The sequence below is a fragment of the Toxotes jaculatrix genome, chromosome 14 (genome assembly GCF_017976425.1).
Source record: "Toxotes jaculatrix isolate fToxJac2 chromosome 14, fToxJac2.pri, whole genome shotgun sequence".
Taxonomy (NCBI): Eukaryota; Metazoa; Chordata; class Actinopteri; family Toxotidae; genus Toxotes; species Toxotes jaculatrix.
This window is the reverse complement of record NC_054407.1, coordinates 14,564,801-14,580,573: the sequence shown is the minus strand read 5'-3', so window position 1 is coordinate 14,580,573 and position 15,773 is coordinate 14,564,801. Positions and strand designations below refer to the sequence as shown.

Below are 15,773 nucleotides of genomic sequence, written 5' to 3'. Positions count from 1 at the left end.
AGGTTTGTGCCACTACAATAATAATTGTGCACGACATAAATTTTGAGCTTTTTCAAAATCATGCAGAGTGACAAAAGATTACCGTCTTGTGTAGAGGTTGGAAATGCAGCCTTTGAACTGATCTTTTCCCAGGACCACGGAGCCAGCTGTGTCAGGTACGGAAGCGCTGTCACCCTGCTCCTGGCCCTGGTCTTCATCATCAATAAGCAGCTCAGTTCTGTTTGGAAAAATCATTCCAGCATTAACTGTAAATTAACATTAGATTCAAGCACTCGTTGAGTATTTTTAGACTCACATAAGCGTGCTTAAGGGCTAAAAATGTATAAACGGTCACTTGAATTAATGATATGTTTAAATGTAATATCACTGCCTAATTCATACCTTCCAGCTCTTCTGGTTGCAGTCAAGTAATGCCACTGGCCATCGTGGTATTGTTTGTTAGATTTCCACCTGTTGCTGTTGAAAGTGAGAATTACGTAGCCATTTTCCAATGCAAGATTAATCCCATTAGCCTGGAAAACAGAAAGAAAAACGTAAAGGATCTTTAAATTGTCTCACACAAATCAGATCTCACGAGTCACAGTCACAACATATCCTTTTAAAATTGATGTAAAGACTGACCGACTCTTTGTTCTGTAGAATGAGACCCTGATTCTCTGTGCTCTTGAATCCGAGAGAGACAGTAACATCGTCAGCCAGACTGAAGCCTTTGAGTCCAGCTGACAAGGAGCTTCCCAAGCTGAACTCTGCTTTGCGAGAAACCTATACAGGAACATAGGTGTTATACATCAGCTCATTAGACACACAACTTAACTGTGGTTTGGGCAGTGATAAGAATATACAAACAAGTTGATGGTTTGGGATGCAAAGATTAATGTCCTACCAGGGAATTTGTGGGGCAGCCTTTGCTGATGCCCACTTGTTCTTCCAGAGTTTTAAAGTCCCGATTCAACTTCAGATTCTTCAAGCATCCTTTGAATGGCTGCATGGTGATGTTATGTCTGGGAAGAGGAACAGAAAATAAAGTTATTCTTGCTACAGCGGGGAAAGGTTGACTTCCTAACTCACAACATACAATAATTAAGAGGGAAATGGATAACCACATACCTTTCCCTCACGTCTAGGGGGGCACCGCCAATATAGTAATCTTTAAATTCGTTTTCGTTGACCTTAGCCTTGACTACAGCTAGTGTGGCAGTGTTGGCGCGGACTTCAAATTGTCCGTTGCTTTTGATGATGAGGACATCTGTCCAGCCGTTTGCCTAAGGAATGCAAAGAGGAACAAGATGTGGTGGAATGAATGGTTATTTACCATCATTGTCATATGGCTGAATAATGGTAATTGCAATGGAAGAACCTAAGTGACTGCAGGAAACAAAGGAAAGAAAAAAAGCTTCTTACCTGGAATATTTTTTCCTTGCTTTCTTCTGGTGCTGCAATCAAATTACTTCGTATAACAATGAAACCCTTCTCCACTGTTACGGTGAAGTATTCGTTCTGTGTTGAAGAGGAAGCAGAATAATCAAATTCTCGCAAATAGTAGATATAATTCTATTTTAAGCGAATAAAAACGTAAAATTTATACAGTAATCACATGAACAACAGTTTACCTCATTTCCCATGTATAAGAGTAGACCGTTTTCTGAACGAGTGAAGATGGACATACTAAAGAGGAGGAAGGACGATGGTCTATCTGTCAACACTCTGCCATATCCAGTGCCTTCGTAGTAGTGAGAATCCTCTGGCAGCACATACCTAGACCGAGGGGAGAATCAGAAAAAAAAAATTAAATCAGGTTTTAAAATTCTAAACTTTTTCTTATCTGTCACGACATTTTTACAATATGCAAATTTCCCTCCTAACAAAAGTACAGATTAGAATTCACTTTGTCTTTGTTGTCTTGAAGGCCTTTGCATCCACACACTTTTCTATGCCAGTAAATTCCTTTTCATGACCACAGTGCCCGAGCCTATGCCTGAAAGCCACCTGGGCAAATAGGTAGGAAGAGTTTGGGCAGTGGCAATGCTACCAAAGAGTGGAGATTTGTATCTATTTACGCCAGAGGGGTAACATCAAAAACTAGGTTTGAGTGTTACTGTAAATTCAAACACTAAATGGCAGTAAAAACAGTATGCACATAACCTTTTTTTTTTGTATGTATGTAATAATGTCACAGGTTATTGTGCCATTAAGGAGACATTCAAGAATGTTTAAAGTCTTAAAATGTATCTAGGGTTAAGCTACTCTCAGCACTACTCATACCAGGACGTACCTCTTGCATGGAGTCTCCAAATTAATTTTCTCTGCCTGTTTGAAATTATAGAGACTGATGACCTTGTCATTAAAGGAAGAGAACTCAATGCAGCCCTTGTACTTGGGGTAGTCCAAAGAAGCTGGTGGCTGAGAAGAAAACAGAGAAAGGTATAAATAAAAACTCATGGCATGCAAAAAAAAAAAAAAAAAAAAAAAAAAAAAATATATATATATATATATATAAATATATATATATATATATATATATATATATATCACTGTTCTCATTTCATTGCTGCTTACAGTGAAGTTGGAAGGGTAGCCTCCAACATAGAAAACAATATCACTGGGGCTGAGGTCCAGAAGGTTCTTGTTGTCCTGTCCTTGCACGCCGGTCTGACTTTCATCACCAGAAGTGGCCGAGGTGACATCTTTGGTAAGAAGCATCTCTGCATCTTGGTAAATTCTAAATAATAAGAAGGAAAAATATTTACACATTTTTGTGATATCTACATTCTTCACAAATGTCCAGGGCATTTTTCACTCTGAAATACAGACAGGGTGATGTATTAAGTTGCAGTGGATGAGAGCGTAAATAAAAAATAAATGTGCATCCGTACATACAATGCAAGATAAGTTACAACAGAACTAAGGTGTCTGTTCACCTGTTGAATTCCACTTTATCAAACTTGGCCGGCTCAGATGGAGACTTGGTGATGTAACCTGATTTCATCTCGTACTCGACTCCGTTGAGCTTGTACACACCGTGCAAGACATTGCTCCTCAGAACCATACCTATGTAGTTCTTAGAAGACTACAAAACATGTCTTGTTAATGCCTTGTTCAGGATTGCAAAGTGAATCTTTATGTCAAAATATTCATATGTATTGGGATTCACTTACATCTCTGTTGCCTAGGTACAACACAAACATGTCTCCTGAGTCTCTGGCCTGTCTGCGTCGGCGTCTTCCATCTCCCCTGCCTTCAGGCCTCTGCAGCCGGAGAGTCAGGGATGTGTAGGCCTTCAGATCGTCCAGGTTCTTTGGTGGACGCAGCTCCACGTGGCCCTCGCCTGTGAACTTCATTGGGATTGGAATCTGGAGAGAAGATATGAAAAAAGGTAATTAGACCCTACAAGTAAAGGTCTGTTAGATTTGGGCTCGGAGGCGTATACAGAATATGGGTAAATATGGATGTATACACAGAGTGGGACCTCACCTTGTTAGCTGCGTCCCGGGCTTGTTCAATGAGGTCTTTGATCTTCTTGATGTTCTCAGATATGTTGGTAATGGGTGAGAAGTTTGAGGTCAGGTTCTCAACCTCTGAGATCTTATTATTCAGAGATGGGATGGTATTCAGTAAGTCCTTCACTGCAAGTAAAAGATAAGAATCAGAAAAAAATGCAATGTGTAAAAAAGGCAGCATCTTCAAACATCTAAAATGTAAGAAGTGGTTACTCTGGACCATAAAAAGCATAGCCAAATGTGCTTATGACATTTTTCCAAATTCTCACCTGACCGGTCAGCATTGTCCAATACACTGCTTAAGTTGGAGTCCCCAGGACCAACATTGATCTTGTCAATTTCCTCTCTGATAGCATTCAGTTTGTCCATAGTGTCTCTGGCTGTGACATTGGCTAAAGCTGCCTTTCTTTTGGCTTCATCTATCCTATTGCCAATGTCATCTGGTAGGGAGAAACGAGTAACAAGGATGAATAAAGAAGAAAAATGAAATCTGGCACCAGACTCAGACATATTCATTTTAGTAGCATGGCTAATCTTGAAATGCCTTGACTTGCTCTACCTCTCTTGATGTCATTTAATTGGTTCTCTGCATCAAGCAGGTCTTTCTCAAGAGTTTTCTTCTTCTCGTCAGCATTCTTCAGGCGCTTCTTCAGCTCATCAAGTTCGTTGGTAGCGTCTGTTAAATAAAACAAAGGATTAGCGACTGAGCTTTGGGGCAATTTTGAAAAGAACAATTTAAAAGACTGAATACCCTGAAGGTCTTCCTCTGCCTCAAGTGCATCCTGCTGTAGGTCATCAGCCGTATCTTTCAGGTTTTTTGCTTTTTCTGTGAGTTTCTGGTTCTTTACACTCTAAAGGAAAAGAAACAAACATACTGGTTAAATTGACTCAATATTCTAAGATATTATGAAATGTTACGTATTCTATCAAATGCTTAATGAATGTGATGCCGTGCCAAAAAGTGTAGCCTTACATTCAAGGCCTTGTCTGCTGCATCTTTGGCCTCGTTAGCAGCTGCCTCAGCGGCATTAATGGCATCTGTGATGTTCTTGTAGACCCCGATAGCGTCTTTGGCATTACGCACCTCAGGACGTCCACTTGCGTTCTTCACGGCACTATTATACACGATAACAAGGGAAGAAAATAAACCCAAGACATGGAGAATGTGTGCAAGAAAACAAAAAATCTCAAATACTTCTAGACTATACTTGAATTGCACTGAACTGGGAGGGAAATCTCAGCATCAACAATAGATAATATGTTAAATTAAACCTCAGGTTATATTGAGATAGTGTGTATTTATTGTTTTCACAATAAACTTACTCCTCAAGTTCCTTTGCCAACATGCTAAGGTTCTTAGCATGTTCCTCTGCAGCAACCACAATGTCCTCCTTGGCTGCTGCTTTGGAAATTTCATTCACCTTCTTGGTCAAATCAGTCTTGGCACCATCCAGCTGTGCTGCCAGCTGTTCGTACTCCTACAATGGGGAAGGACAGGTATGAATGCAAGTCACTCAAGTTATTCAGCAGAAAATACCATTTACCTCAGCTCAGAGCACAGCAAGCAAAAACACTGATCTTTATCTGAGTGGACAGCGTGTTAGGACCTGACAGCCCGCTTATGTGGGATCAGAGATTATAACATAGCTATAGAGTGTCAAAATGTTTTGGCTTGAAATAAGAAGCAAGATATGTAAGTGTATAAGTCTGAGAAAATATTTGAGGTAAAGAACATGCAGGCAGCTGTTTATCAAATGTACCGTTTTACTGTCGCTGAGCATTTTCACCAAATCCACAGCTTTCTGCAGCTCGTCCTCTGCCATGGACATCTGGTCCTCAACAGTCTTCCGCTCCTTTTTTAAGTTTTCAATACGTTTCTGTGGGAAGCATATGAATCAACTTATTGACAACTGTGTAATACAAGTACCAGCGAGTGAGGTATTTTACACTGTGTTCACATAATACTTTACCATTTAATTATTATCTATGCTATATACTTTTTTAAAAATGACATGATAGAAAAAAAAATACTATGATCTTCATTGTGGCTTATATGGAAAGTTGCTGACTATTAACCACCTAACGCACATATTCCCAATAACTGATTAACCACATGACTTGTGAGTTACCTTCAGATCTTCCAGTGCCTTAGCACTGAGTCCATTCTCTGCGTTGGCTTTTTTCACCAAGTCCGTCGCCTCCTTCAGAGCCTCGTCCAGGTCCTTCAGCTTGGCTTCGTAATCATTCAGAAGGCCCCGAATCTTCTCTGCTGCAGCCTCGTTCTGGTCAAGCTGCTTGCTTACATTAGCTTTGATGTAGTCAAGAACTGGAGAAAACAATAAAATAGAATAGTTTAATGGAAATCTTACTAACCAGTCTGCAGTAATGTTTAATTACTCCCCAATCAAGATCAGCGATTCAACAATCATATCAGTTTTCTGATAATGAAATTCTGGAGGATTTTGCTCTCCATGTAGGTTTTTGACTGAATAAGTCTCATACGTTTCATGGCCTCATCCCGTTCTTTCTCGGCAGCTGTCTTCTGAGGGGTGAAGTTCCTGTCCTGCATCTCCTTCACCATTCTCTGAGCCTCTTCTAGCATTTTAGCCAGGCTTTCACTTGGCAACGTTTCACCGCTAGTGCCTGCCTCCTTCAGTTGCTCAAGTAGAGCTTCAAACACACAAACACACACACTCTGTCAAGCAAATATTTACTATCTACATAAATTTTATTTTATTTATTTTTTTCAAACCTATTATTAACATGGGAAACAAGAGTGAGTAGCAGGCCAAAAGAAAGTTGAAAGCAATGGTATTACTGCACTGACAGGCATAATAGAGTTGCAGTGCCACTGAGTTAAAGTTTCCCTTTACCTTGGATTTTCTTGAGCATGTTTTGAATCTCCGAGTCCAGGTCCTTAGCCCTCTTATGGGTTTTCTCAACTTCTGTCACTGCCGTGTCAGCATCAGCAGCATTTTTATCTGCCTAAATAAAAACACATACCAACCATCCACATTTACACTCATTTTCCCACTTATTTTTGCATCCTTATATATTTATAAAGTGGCATCCATTGATTGCAGCACTCTACCTTGTCTTTGAGTGAGCTGATGTCATCTGTGAGACTGCTCATGTCCTCTTCCATCTGTTGGACTCTGGACTTTTGGGTGTTGACGGCAGAGCTGAATTTGTTGACAAGAATCTGCAAAAAGCACAGCAGCAGAAATGTTAAGGAAGCCGCACAAAGGAAAAATCAGATGTTGTAGGTGGTGTACTGAAGTTTGAGGCTCACGGGGGCTGTTTTCAAACAGTGCTGTGGGAATTATTTACTTGTATGTTATAAATGAACAAAGAGTGCACACTCAAATGAAGTGGATCTAACACTGAGATTATGAAGGAATGAAAAACGACAAGCCGAGGCAACAAACACTGGCATCCAGTGGCGTAGTCTCTAACTCGTGTTGACACACAGGATGTGGGACAAAATTCACAGAGATTGCTTATCAGCAGGGATCTCGACTGTTTGAACAAGCACACCCACCCTGTGCCATACTGTATGTGTGAGTGTCTGTGCGTGCATGACTACACTGTATGTGTAAGAACTGGCCATGTGCAAAAAACAGATCTCCATGCATCTGATATGGGGATTTGGGATATAACTTAAATTTGAACCTATGACTTTTTAAAATATCTTTAAGTGTTCTTCACTTCATCTTCACCCCCATCTGTGGCCTTCAGAGGTAGTGAGCATGCTTACAGTAAACCAGGAGGTTACCTTGGTGTCTGACACGGCCTTCTCCAGCTTCTTCAGCCTGTCCTGAGAGGAGGCACTGGCAGTGGCGTTGTCCAGCTGAGCCTTGATCCTTCCCAGCTCATCATCCAGCTTCTCCAGATCACGTAATAACGTCTGGGCACAACTGTCACACTCTTGAATACAAAGGAGGATTTGATTAACAAACGACCTTACCGCATTTCGCGTAAACTGCATGTCACAGAGTCAGACCTCAGTTCTCTTTGTTTATTTACCTTGGCAGTGCTCATCTGTGTTTGTGTCTCCTGGCAGTGTGTTCTTGCAAACTGTAGAAACATTAAAAAATAATAAGTAAATGTTAAAATGAACTAAAATGCGGCACAGTCAAATACTGAATTAATGTACTGTTTCAAAAATGGCAGTCCACAATCTAACCTCCAGTTCGGGGATCACAGTTGTTACCATTGCCATTGCAATTACAGGGCCGACAACTTCCTCCTGATATCAGTGGATCACCATAGTAACCAGGAGCACATCTGTGGCAAAGAGGAAGATGTAAGAATAGGAGGCAAAACAGAAATGAGCCTACAGTATTCCATAGTACACAGTATGTACACAGTACAGCAATACCATTACTTCATCTAATAGACTGACCGGTCCACACAGACACTCACCTCTCACACCTGTCTCCAGTGTAGCCTGATCTGCATATACACTGGAAGTCTCCAAACACCTCTCTGCAACCTAATGCAAAACTGCAGAGTGGAAGCGAGATTATGATTTAATTCCCGAATCACACATTTCCATTTGATTATTGTACAGCTGTTTTTTTTTCACCCACCTGTTTGTGGGCTGGCTGAATGGGCACGGGCAAAGTCTGCATGTCCTCTGAGCCGCGTTTCCATAGTAACCTTCTTTGCAGCGTTCACATCGGTCCCCAGCTGTGTTGTACTGGCAGTTCTGAAAATGATGCAGAGTATTCATTAAACCACTTACAAGCTATATGTGAAGAATGAACGATGTGAAGAGGCAAAATACTGGACACTGTATTATAAAAAGAAAAACTCAAATACTATGAGAGAAAATACATTTCCATGGTAATCAGTTACAAAGAATGTGTCTGATGAGTGTTTTTGGCTGCTTGCATCCATTTGGCTTTGAGCTGCTATGGTGTGTACCTATGTGCACATTGCACACACAGGCCCAGTTTTGAGCGTTTTGTATAATGGTTTAGATTTTCAAATGCATAAAGGCTCATCCTCCCAAAATGAAGAATAATGAGTGAGTGGGGCCCTTTTACAGGAAATCAGGAAGCCATATCAAATAATACTTCTGATGTGGTGATAAGAAAAAAACAGAACACAACGCTACAGGCAAGAAGAAGAAGGGTTGGGTGACAAAAGCGTGTTTACAGATGTTTCCTGAAGACAAAACAGTGGCACACACTGGGGTCAGCTGGGCTAGGGAATCACTCTTGGTTTTAGGTATGTGTGAGTGTCCAGTCACTAATAACGATTATGTTTCCTTACCAGGCACCTCCCTGTCCTTTCTTCACACTCATCAGCCAGACCATTGCACTCACAGGGCACACAGCGGCCCAGGTAAGACCCACTGCGATCTCTGTAGAAACCAGGAGCACATTTCTGAAAAAGAAAAACACAGATATAAATAAAGACATGATTACTGAAACTAGGGCTTACATACTCTATAACTCATTTAGCTTGGCATATTTGAATTTGAAAGCAACTTTTTGTTATTGGAACAATTATGTAATATTTATGTAAAAATAATTAATCCTGTAAATTCTATATTAGTAAAAAACAATCCTGATTGTTGATCTGCAACATTGCTTGTAACTACAATTATTAACAGTATAAACATAAAGAAATGTCATAAATCTCTGACTTTCTATCTTTTCCATCTCCTACCTATTGAAAAATGTCATGTACAAATGTAGAACACCACACCAATTATCAGTGCAGTTCAACGGAGAGAGACTAAACTTAGAAACTGAGAAGACAGCATCTGTTTTATTTTGCCTAAAAACAGCAGCGTTTCCAGAGATTTTGTCACCGTTCACAGTAAATGATTAAAAGCTACTCTCCCAGACAGCACCTCCGTTTGGTGTCATGTCATGTCATGTGAGAGCACACAGCAATGAACTTGACCTAAATTGAGTGACACTAACAATTAACACCAAAGAGTGACCTTTGCCTTCAGAGACAACAGTCTTCAAGTCACTGACAATCCACACCTGAGACACTGAGAACTGAAACCTACAGCTAGGGTAAAACAACATGCCTTCAGCAGCAAGATACATCACATCTTTACAGGTTTTTACCTGAATCTGAGAACTGTCATCAGCAGAGGGATACTGAACTGTCTGTCCCCTGTCATATACCGAGGGGTAGCGTATCCCCTGGGTGCCTTGGTCATTTACTGATGGATATTCTATCCGCTGAGTTCCCTGGTCATGAAGCGAAGGGTACTGTATCCTCTGAGTTAATCTGTTGTGATGCCTGGCATAGCGTGGTCTCTGTCCTCTCTCTCCAGTCCTGAAGGGCCTATTGCCGGCGCAGCAAAGTCCAATCAAAGTCAAACATATCAGTGTCCGAAGAAGAACCCCTGTACGGCGCCTTCTTTCCATACCCGTATCGAACATTCCTAACGTTTAGTCTGTGTGAAATAATGCTCCACTCTCCCCTGCCTCAGCCTCTTAAACACACATACTCACACTCACACACACGCACACAAAGAGGACACGCCCCATCTCTTACCTGAGTCAGACTAGCAGATCACCATGACTGTATGCTGGCACACAAGTTTTTTCCTTTAATCTCTCCCATACACACGCACACTAATGTGGGTGCACGCACAAACACACAAACACATACAACACACAACACACAGGAAATCCACTATTAGTATTTTTGTATAGAGATAGAGGAAAATCACTGTAGGCTATTGTAAATACTGATGTGTTTATTCAAAGCTGTAAGGTTGTGGTGATAAATCTTCCACTTTAAAAAGCAAGTAAAATATTCAACTGTGTATTCGTGTTCTGTAATATTCTGCATACATGTTCTGTATATGTGTGTGAGTATGTATTTGTACTTCTATATTTGTGAGGACCAGTTTGAGTAATAGACCTTATGGAGTTAGGACATTTAGGGAAAGTGAGGACATATTGGCCAGTCTATACTTTCTGATACACCTTCAAAATGCTGTTTGAGGGCTAAGACTTGGTTAGAAATATGTTTAAGTTACAGTTAAGGTAAGGGCTGGTTAGGCATTTAGTTTTGATCATTAAGGTTAGGGTAAGGGGCTTGGGAAGCTTTATGTCACTGAGTGTCCTCACAAAGTCAGTGTGTGTGTGTGTCTGTGTCTGTGTGTCTGTGTGTGGTTTATTACAGTGTTTGTGTAATCATATGTGACTGAGATGGAAGTCAGACATCCTTAGACAACACAGACAGCAAACTCACATCTGAATCACGCTCCTCAAACACACAACAGACACAACTAGGTGTGTCGGCCGCACTTACAGACGCACGCACACCTTTTAGGTGCACTCTGGAACACACTCAGGTTTATGAGCAACACTGTGTTGCCAAGTACCACACCCCGTGTGTCAAGGCGAGGCGCGCTGTCATACCACCTCTGGGCACAAATAATCAGCTTCCTTTAAACATGTCTAGTTATTTAAGGGCTCATGTGCAAAGAGGCTGGCAGCCACATCTTTGGCAACAGCACTCCCACAAAAATGAAAAAACTTTTCAAAAGTTTTTTTTGATACTGCTGTCTCTCTCCACTGATAAATGTTCTCTGTTACATGAAAAAAAAATCCCTTTTAATTACTGGTTGCTCCATTCTCGTTTTCAATTTGGTTCTGTTGGCAAAACTGCTGCAATCATGTATGCACAAATCAGATTTGAGAAGCACAAACACACTCAGTCAAGTCAGCACCATTCCCAGGATAAAAAGAACTCAAGTAAAGCCTTTTCTTAGAAACTACATCATGGTTGTTTGCACTACGTTTCTGTGAGCTGTAGCCATGGCAGTGATTATAGCTGCATAATCACTAATATTATGTCTGCGTGATTGTGCATCATATCCCAGCCTGGGGCTACACAATTCGGCTGCACAGCTCATCGGCCGGTATTTTCCAGTACATTCCACCCAAGGCTCCTCAGCTGATGATTTTTTTTTTCTTTCCTCTAAAAAAAGGGTGTGGTCCCTGGTTCAGGCATGTCAGGACACCCTAAAAATGTGAGGATGTGATCAGTCTCCTCAGCCAACACCTTGCTCCACCCTAGTTGTTATCCCCACTGTTTCTCAGACCTGACAGTATGATCCTAGCCTCCACACCTTTATTTTTCTTTGGTTCTTTTCGTCAGACTTATCTACACATGTCATGTACATTTCAGCTGTAGGGTTTTTTTTTTAAGTATGTAAGTTTTTCAGTATAGAAGTTGAGTGTCAATGCAACTGGATTCCCTCAAATATTTTTGTGTCCAAAACTTGGCTGTAACTGAAATTTTTTTTAACATTTATTTACACACCTTGAAATTGTGTAAAACTTAATTTTATCCAGGAAAATTCAAGGCTCGTAATATCAAGGGATACGTAATGGCCTTTTTCATTTCTCACCTCACAGGAATCTCCGGTGTACTGAGGGGGACAGGAACAATGCTCCACAGTGTTTCCAGGACCCCCAGTTCCCCTGTTAGTTGTCTCCTCCAAGCCCACCTCCCCCAGGCTTAGCCGCTGGGTCTGAGTAAAGTACAAAGCTTGGATCCTCAGGCCCACCAGACCAGCTAGGACCATCATGAGCTCCTCCCTGGACACGGGCCTGTTGGTGACAGCATGGCGCCAGTTTCCCTGCAGGCAGTAGATTTGTTATTTGGGGACGAATGCTGAGAAATCTGTAAGTGGAGACTCACATTCAAAAATCAGAATTTGTTAGATTTAATATGACATAAAACCAGATAACTACCATATATTGTAAAGTATATTTGTCTGTCTGTTCAACATTCTTTTGAAAATTTTTAAAGTTCTTGTTATCTAGTTTATCCCTTCCGACACTTTTATATCATGTGGTTGAATTAACTGGTGTGTTCTTTACCTCCACAAGTTGGACTCTGCCCTGATACAACCTGTCTGGAAGTGGGACTTGTGGAGCCATGTGGACGAGGGTCATATCCTGACCCTAGGGAGAAATAATGACATGGATAAATAAGCTGTGTTTCTGTCACTGAAAAAAGAGAAGTTTAAGAGTGACAAAACTAGTGCTACTACCCACAGTCAGCACAGCATCGGGTCTTCTGTCCATCAGAGTCATCCCCTCACTGGGAATCCCAAAGGATTTGGACTGATAGGTAAGGAAACCACCATAAGATGTAACCTAAGAGAAAAGGAGAAAAACCCAAACATCTGTCAGTTTATCTGCAAAGACAAATTACATAAAAAATTACAAATAGATGCAACCTGAGTATTATTTCTCAACTAGGAAGTTATGACAGCATATTACCTGTCAGTGTAACTCATGAGAATTTGGGGACATTGCCACATTGGAAAAGATTTAACAAGAGAAGGAAAAAAAAATCCCCAGTTAAACTGAATAAACTGATAAAACTCACTTATTTGCAAGTGAAAACACGCATGAAAGATGTGCAAGGAAGGGGAACACACCTGAAGTGTCGATTACAATCCTCTACAGGTCCATGTATAACACTGTTAAAGGTCAGAACTGAACCATAAAGTAGCTAAACCTTTAACACTGAGATTAATTTTCATTTATTATTTAAACAATAACTTTAAGATAGTAAAATAAGGAAGTAAAATAGGGAACACAAGACACAAACAATACAGAATTCTTTTAATGTTAAATTTTAGTTTTCTAATAAAATATTTTTTACTTATTTGATTTTTAAATAAAATAATTTAAAATCTATTACTCTGGAAAAAACTGCACAGTATCTGTTTCCATATTTAAACATCAGTAAACACTTATTGACGACAGCATTCTTGTTGCCTTGGTTTTGTCTCCCTCCACTGACTCACTCTGTCTCCCAGGTAGGACTGTGGTGCCACCCAGTGTAGAGTCTGAACTGTAGGAGGAAGCTCCTGGATGTCGGCCACCACTGTGTTACTGGCTGTGTTCAGCACAGAAGAAACCTCCTCTTGGTCAGGTCTTTCCAAACGCCAGCCTCGCATCTCAACAAACTAACAACAGTGAGTATAAGAAGTTAAAGCAAACATCCATCCTGAAACTGTATTATACCGTGCTATTCCAAATAGAAAGAAAACACCTTCTCAGGCTGGAGATCAGAGCAACAAGACTTGATAATGTCATGATATAATGTTTGGAATTACGACTATTCATGAAGTTACTTTTGAAATAACAAATGCACAGCTAAGTCCGACAAATTGAAACAGACCAAAATCCCTATTACGACACCCTGGTAATGTATGCTGTGATCTACTATGCCATTGTATGTCCTTTTCCTAAACAACATGTGTATATGCAGCTTTCATTAAACACGACAGTGTTCACCACATAGCTGCTATCAGCCAGACGGTTCTGTAGGTATAAAATTTCCAAAGGCATTCATAGACATGCAGGGGCACGAAAAGCAAGCACGCACCTTCCCCCTGCGTTTGCTGGAGCTCTGACACTGGTCAGTGGCTCCGAAGCAGAAGCAGCTGGTACAGCCGTGAGGGTTGGAGGGGTCAAAGTAGAAGGAACCTTCCCGACAGGTATCACACCTGACGCCAGCCACATTTCTCTACAAACATTTAAAGCAATAACAGAGAGGAGGTCAGAGCAAGGAAAAACAAAACGAGTAAGAGGGAGTTTTTAAATGGGCAGTTCGATGAAATGAACTCACCTTGCAGAGACACCTCCCTGTGTCTGGGTGGCACACGTCAGGTGTGACACCACCTTGATTACAGTTACACGGTACACAGTCAGGAAAGCGATAGTAACCTGCAGCACAGCGATCACACTGTCGGCCCCCAATCCTAGGCTTGCAACTACGTCAAACACACAGACATTATTTTTAGCAAAATTCTGAATTCAATCTGGTACATTTATAAGGTCAGATATTAGAAAAAGGAAGGAACAAACTACATTTGCACATACAGATAAATTTAAATAGCTTTTTGTAAACAGGAAAATACAGTATAACCATACTGCATGTATTCCTGTTCAGTTTGTTGCTTTATGCTAGAACTTGTTCATGCATTCCACTGTTTCTGAAATAACAGACACATCAACTAGAAAACCTACATGACAGAAAAGACAATCTGTATATCAGCACAACTGGACTGTAAGCTAATCCCCTCATTAATCACTTTTAAGTGGCTTGGTGTCATGTTTCGTTTTAGAAGCCGCAGGTCTCACATTCCAGCCTTTTTCATCACTCAAAAATTAGAGCATGCAAGAGAAAATGTATTGGCAAGGGACAACCATTATTTGTGCAGCTGCTTAATAAGTACTCTAAATTACAGAGAAACTACACAATCATACAATTAAGAAGAAATAAGAAATTTTTAAAAAAGCAAGTTATTACTGATTATTGATTATAGTTAGGGACATGGATGAAGTTGTGATTAAGTGTTCAAAATTCAAATTTTAAAAAGAATGTCCTCTCTAGTGAAAATGAAACATGACAATACCATTTACATGCCTGATTGTTAGTACAATACACAGTAAACAAAACTACATGCTATTTAATTTATCCACCTCACTTATAAATCCTTGATGAGTGCACAGTGTTCAGTAGGTTTCCACTCACCTGCACTGTCCAGTGATGCGTTCACAGCCAGGTCCTGCGTTGGCTCTGATGCCATCCGGAGAACACTCACACTCCTCGCAGCCCAGCAAAGGGTGGTAGTTGAAAGTCTGATCCTGACACACATCACAGGCTGGTCTGACTGTCTGAGGAGGGCAGATACAGCGTCCCGTCACCTCGTCACACAGTCGGCGACCGCACTCACACACTGCAGTAGAAAAAAGGAATTTTATCAGGTCCAATACATGTGTAGATCCCACACTGACTGGACATTAGAGGGATCAAGTGAGGACTTAAAACAGTCTTTTCATGAGAGATATCTTGTAGTGTATTCTCACACGCCAACACAAGTCAGAAGTAATCGTTAACTCACGTCTGCAGTAGGGGAAGCCATAGTATCCAGTGGCACACTTTGTGCACTGTCGACCAATGATGTGTTGCCTGCACGGACACTGTCCTCCAACTGGGTCACAAGTGGACCCTGTCGAGCCGGATATATCACAGTTGCAAGCCAGAGCTCCATCATTGTAGGCAGCTACAAGAGAACGGGCAGAGTCTCTGCAGAACTGGGAAGAAGTTCTCGGGCTGAAGGGACAGAAAAATAACAACACAGATGTGGTTGTATACTTTTTTATTACAGCTAGAGGGCACAATTTACAAAAACTTCCTCTGTACTGTTTATTTTTGTAAAACTGATGCAACGCTACTGCTGGATAAATAGATCATTACCCT

General features: G+C 40.8%; 1 protein-coding gene across 2 annotated transcripts in view; it reads right to left on the bottom strand.

Moving 5' to 3' along the window:
- The window catches only part of LOC121192840 (laminin subunit alpha-3-like), a 52,077-nt gene that overhangs the window by 6,037 nt on the left and 30,267 nt on the right, over positions 1-15,773 (bottom strand). For both annotated transcript variants that reach the window (XM_041054755.1, XM_041054756.1), the window contains exons 33-68: positions 15,415-15,626; positions 15,045-15,249; positions 14,136-14,280; positions 13,893-14,033; positions 13,309-13,470; positions 12,548-12,649; positions 12,371-12,454; positions 11,896-12,126; positions 8,778-8,891; positions 8,090-8,208; positions 7,923-8,003; positions 7,684-7,784; positions 7,524-7,574; positions 7,273-7,424; positions 6,589-6,699; positions 6,371-6,482; positions 6,000-6,167; positions 5,627-5,823; positions 5,258-5,374; positions 4,821-4,975; positions 4,471-4,612; positions 4,249-4,348; positions 4,057-4,173; positions 3,767-3,937; positions 3,472-3,623; positions 3,156-3,350; positions 2,919-3,067; positions 2,557-2,719; positions 2,273-2,400; positions 1,611-1,755; positions 1,402-1,497; positions 1,108-1,262; positions 884-1,001; positions 622-762; positions 382-512; positions 83-217 (exon numbers count right to left, since the gene is read on the bottom strand). In XM_041054755.1, the coding sequence (XP_040910689.1) occupies positions 83-217; positions 382-512; positions 622-762; positions 884-1,001; positions 1,108-1,262; positions 1,402-1,497; positions 1,611-1,755; positions 2,273-2,400; positions 2,557-2,719; positions 2,919-3,067; positions 3,156-3,350; positions 3,472-3,623; positions 3,767-3,937; positions 4,057-4,173; positions 4,249-4,348; positions 4,471-4,612; positions 4,821-4,975; positions 5,258-5,374; positions 5,627-5,823; positions 6,000-6,167; positions 6,371-6,482; positions 6,589-6,699; positions 7,273-7,424; positions 7,524-7,574; positions 7,684-7,784; positions 7,923-8,003; positions 8,090-8,208; positions 8,778-8,891; positions 11,896-12,126; positions 12,371-12,454; positions 12,548-12,649; positions 13,309-13,470; positions 13,893-14,033; positions 14,136-14,280; positions 15,045-15,249; positions 15,415-15,626 (4,998 nt within the window). The remainder of the gene's footprint in view (positions 1-82; positions 218-381; positions 513-621; positions 763-883; positions 1,002-1,107; positions 1,263-1,401; positions 1,498-1,610; positions 1,756-2,272; positions 2,401-2,556; positions 2,720-2,918; positions 3,068-3,155; positions 3,351-3,471; positions 3,624-3,766; positions 3,938-4,056; positions 4,174-4,248; positions 4,349-4,470; positions 4,613-4,820; positions 4,976-5,257; positions 5,375-5,626; positions 5,824-5,999; positions 6,168-6,370; positions 6,483-6,588; positions 6,700-7,272; positions 7,425-7,523; positions 7,575-7,683; positions 7,785-7,922; positions 8,004-8,089; positions 8,209-8,777; positions 8,892-11,895; positions 12,127-12,370; positions 12,455-12,547; positions 12,650-13,308; positions 13,471-13,892; positions 14,034-14,135; positions 14,281-15,044; positions 15,250-15,414; positions 15,627-15,773) is intronic.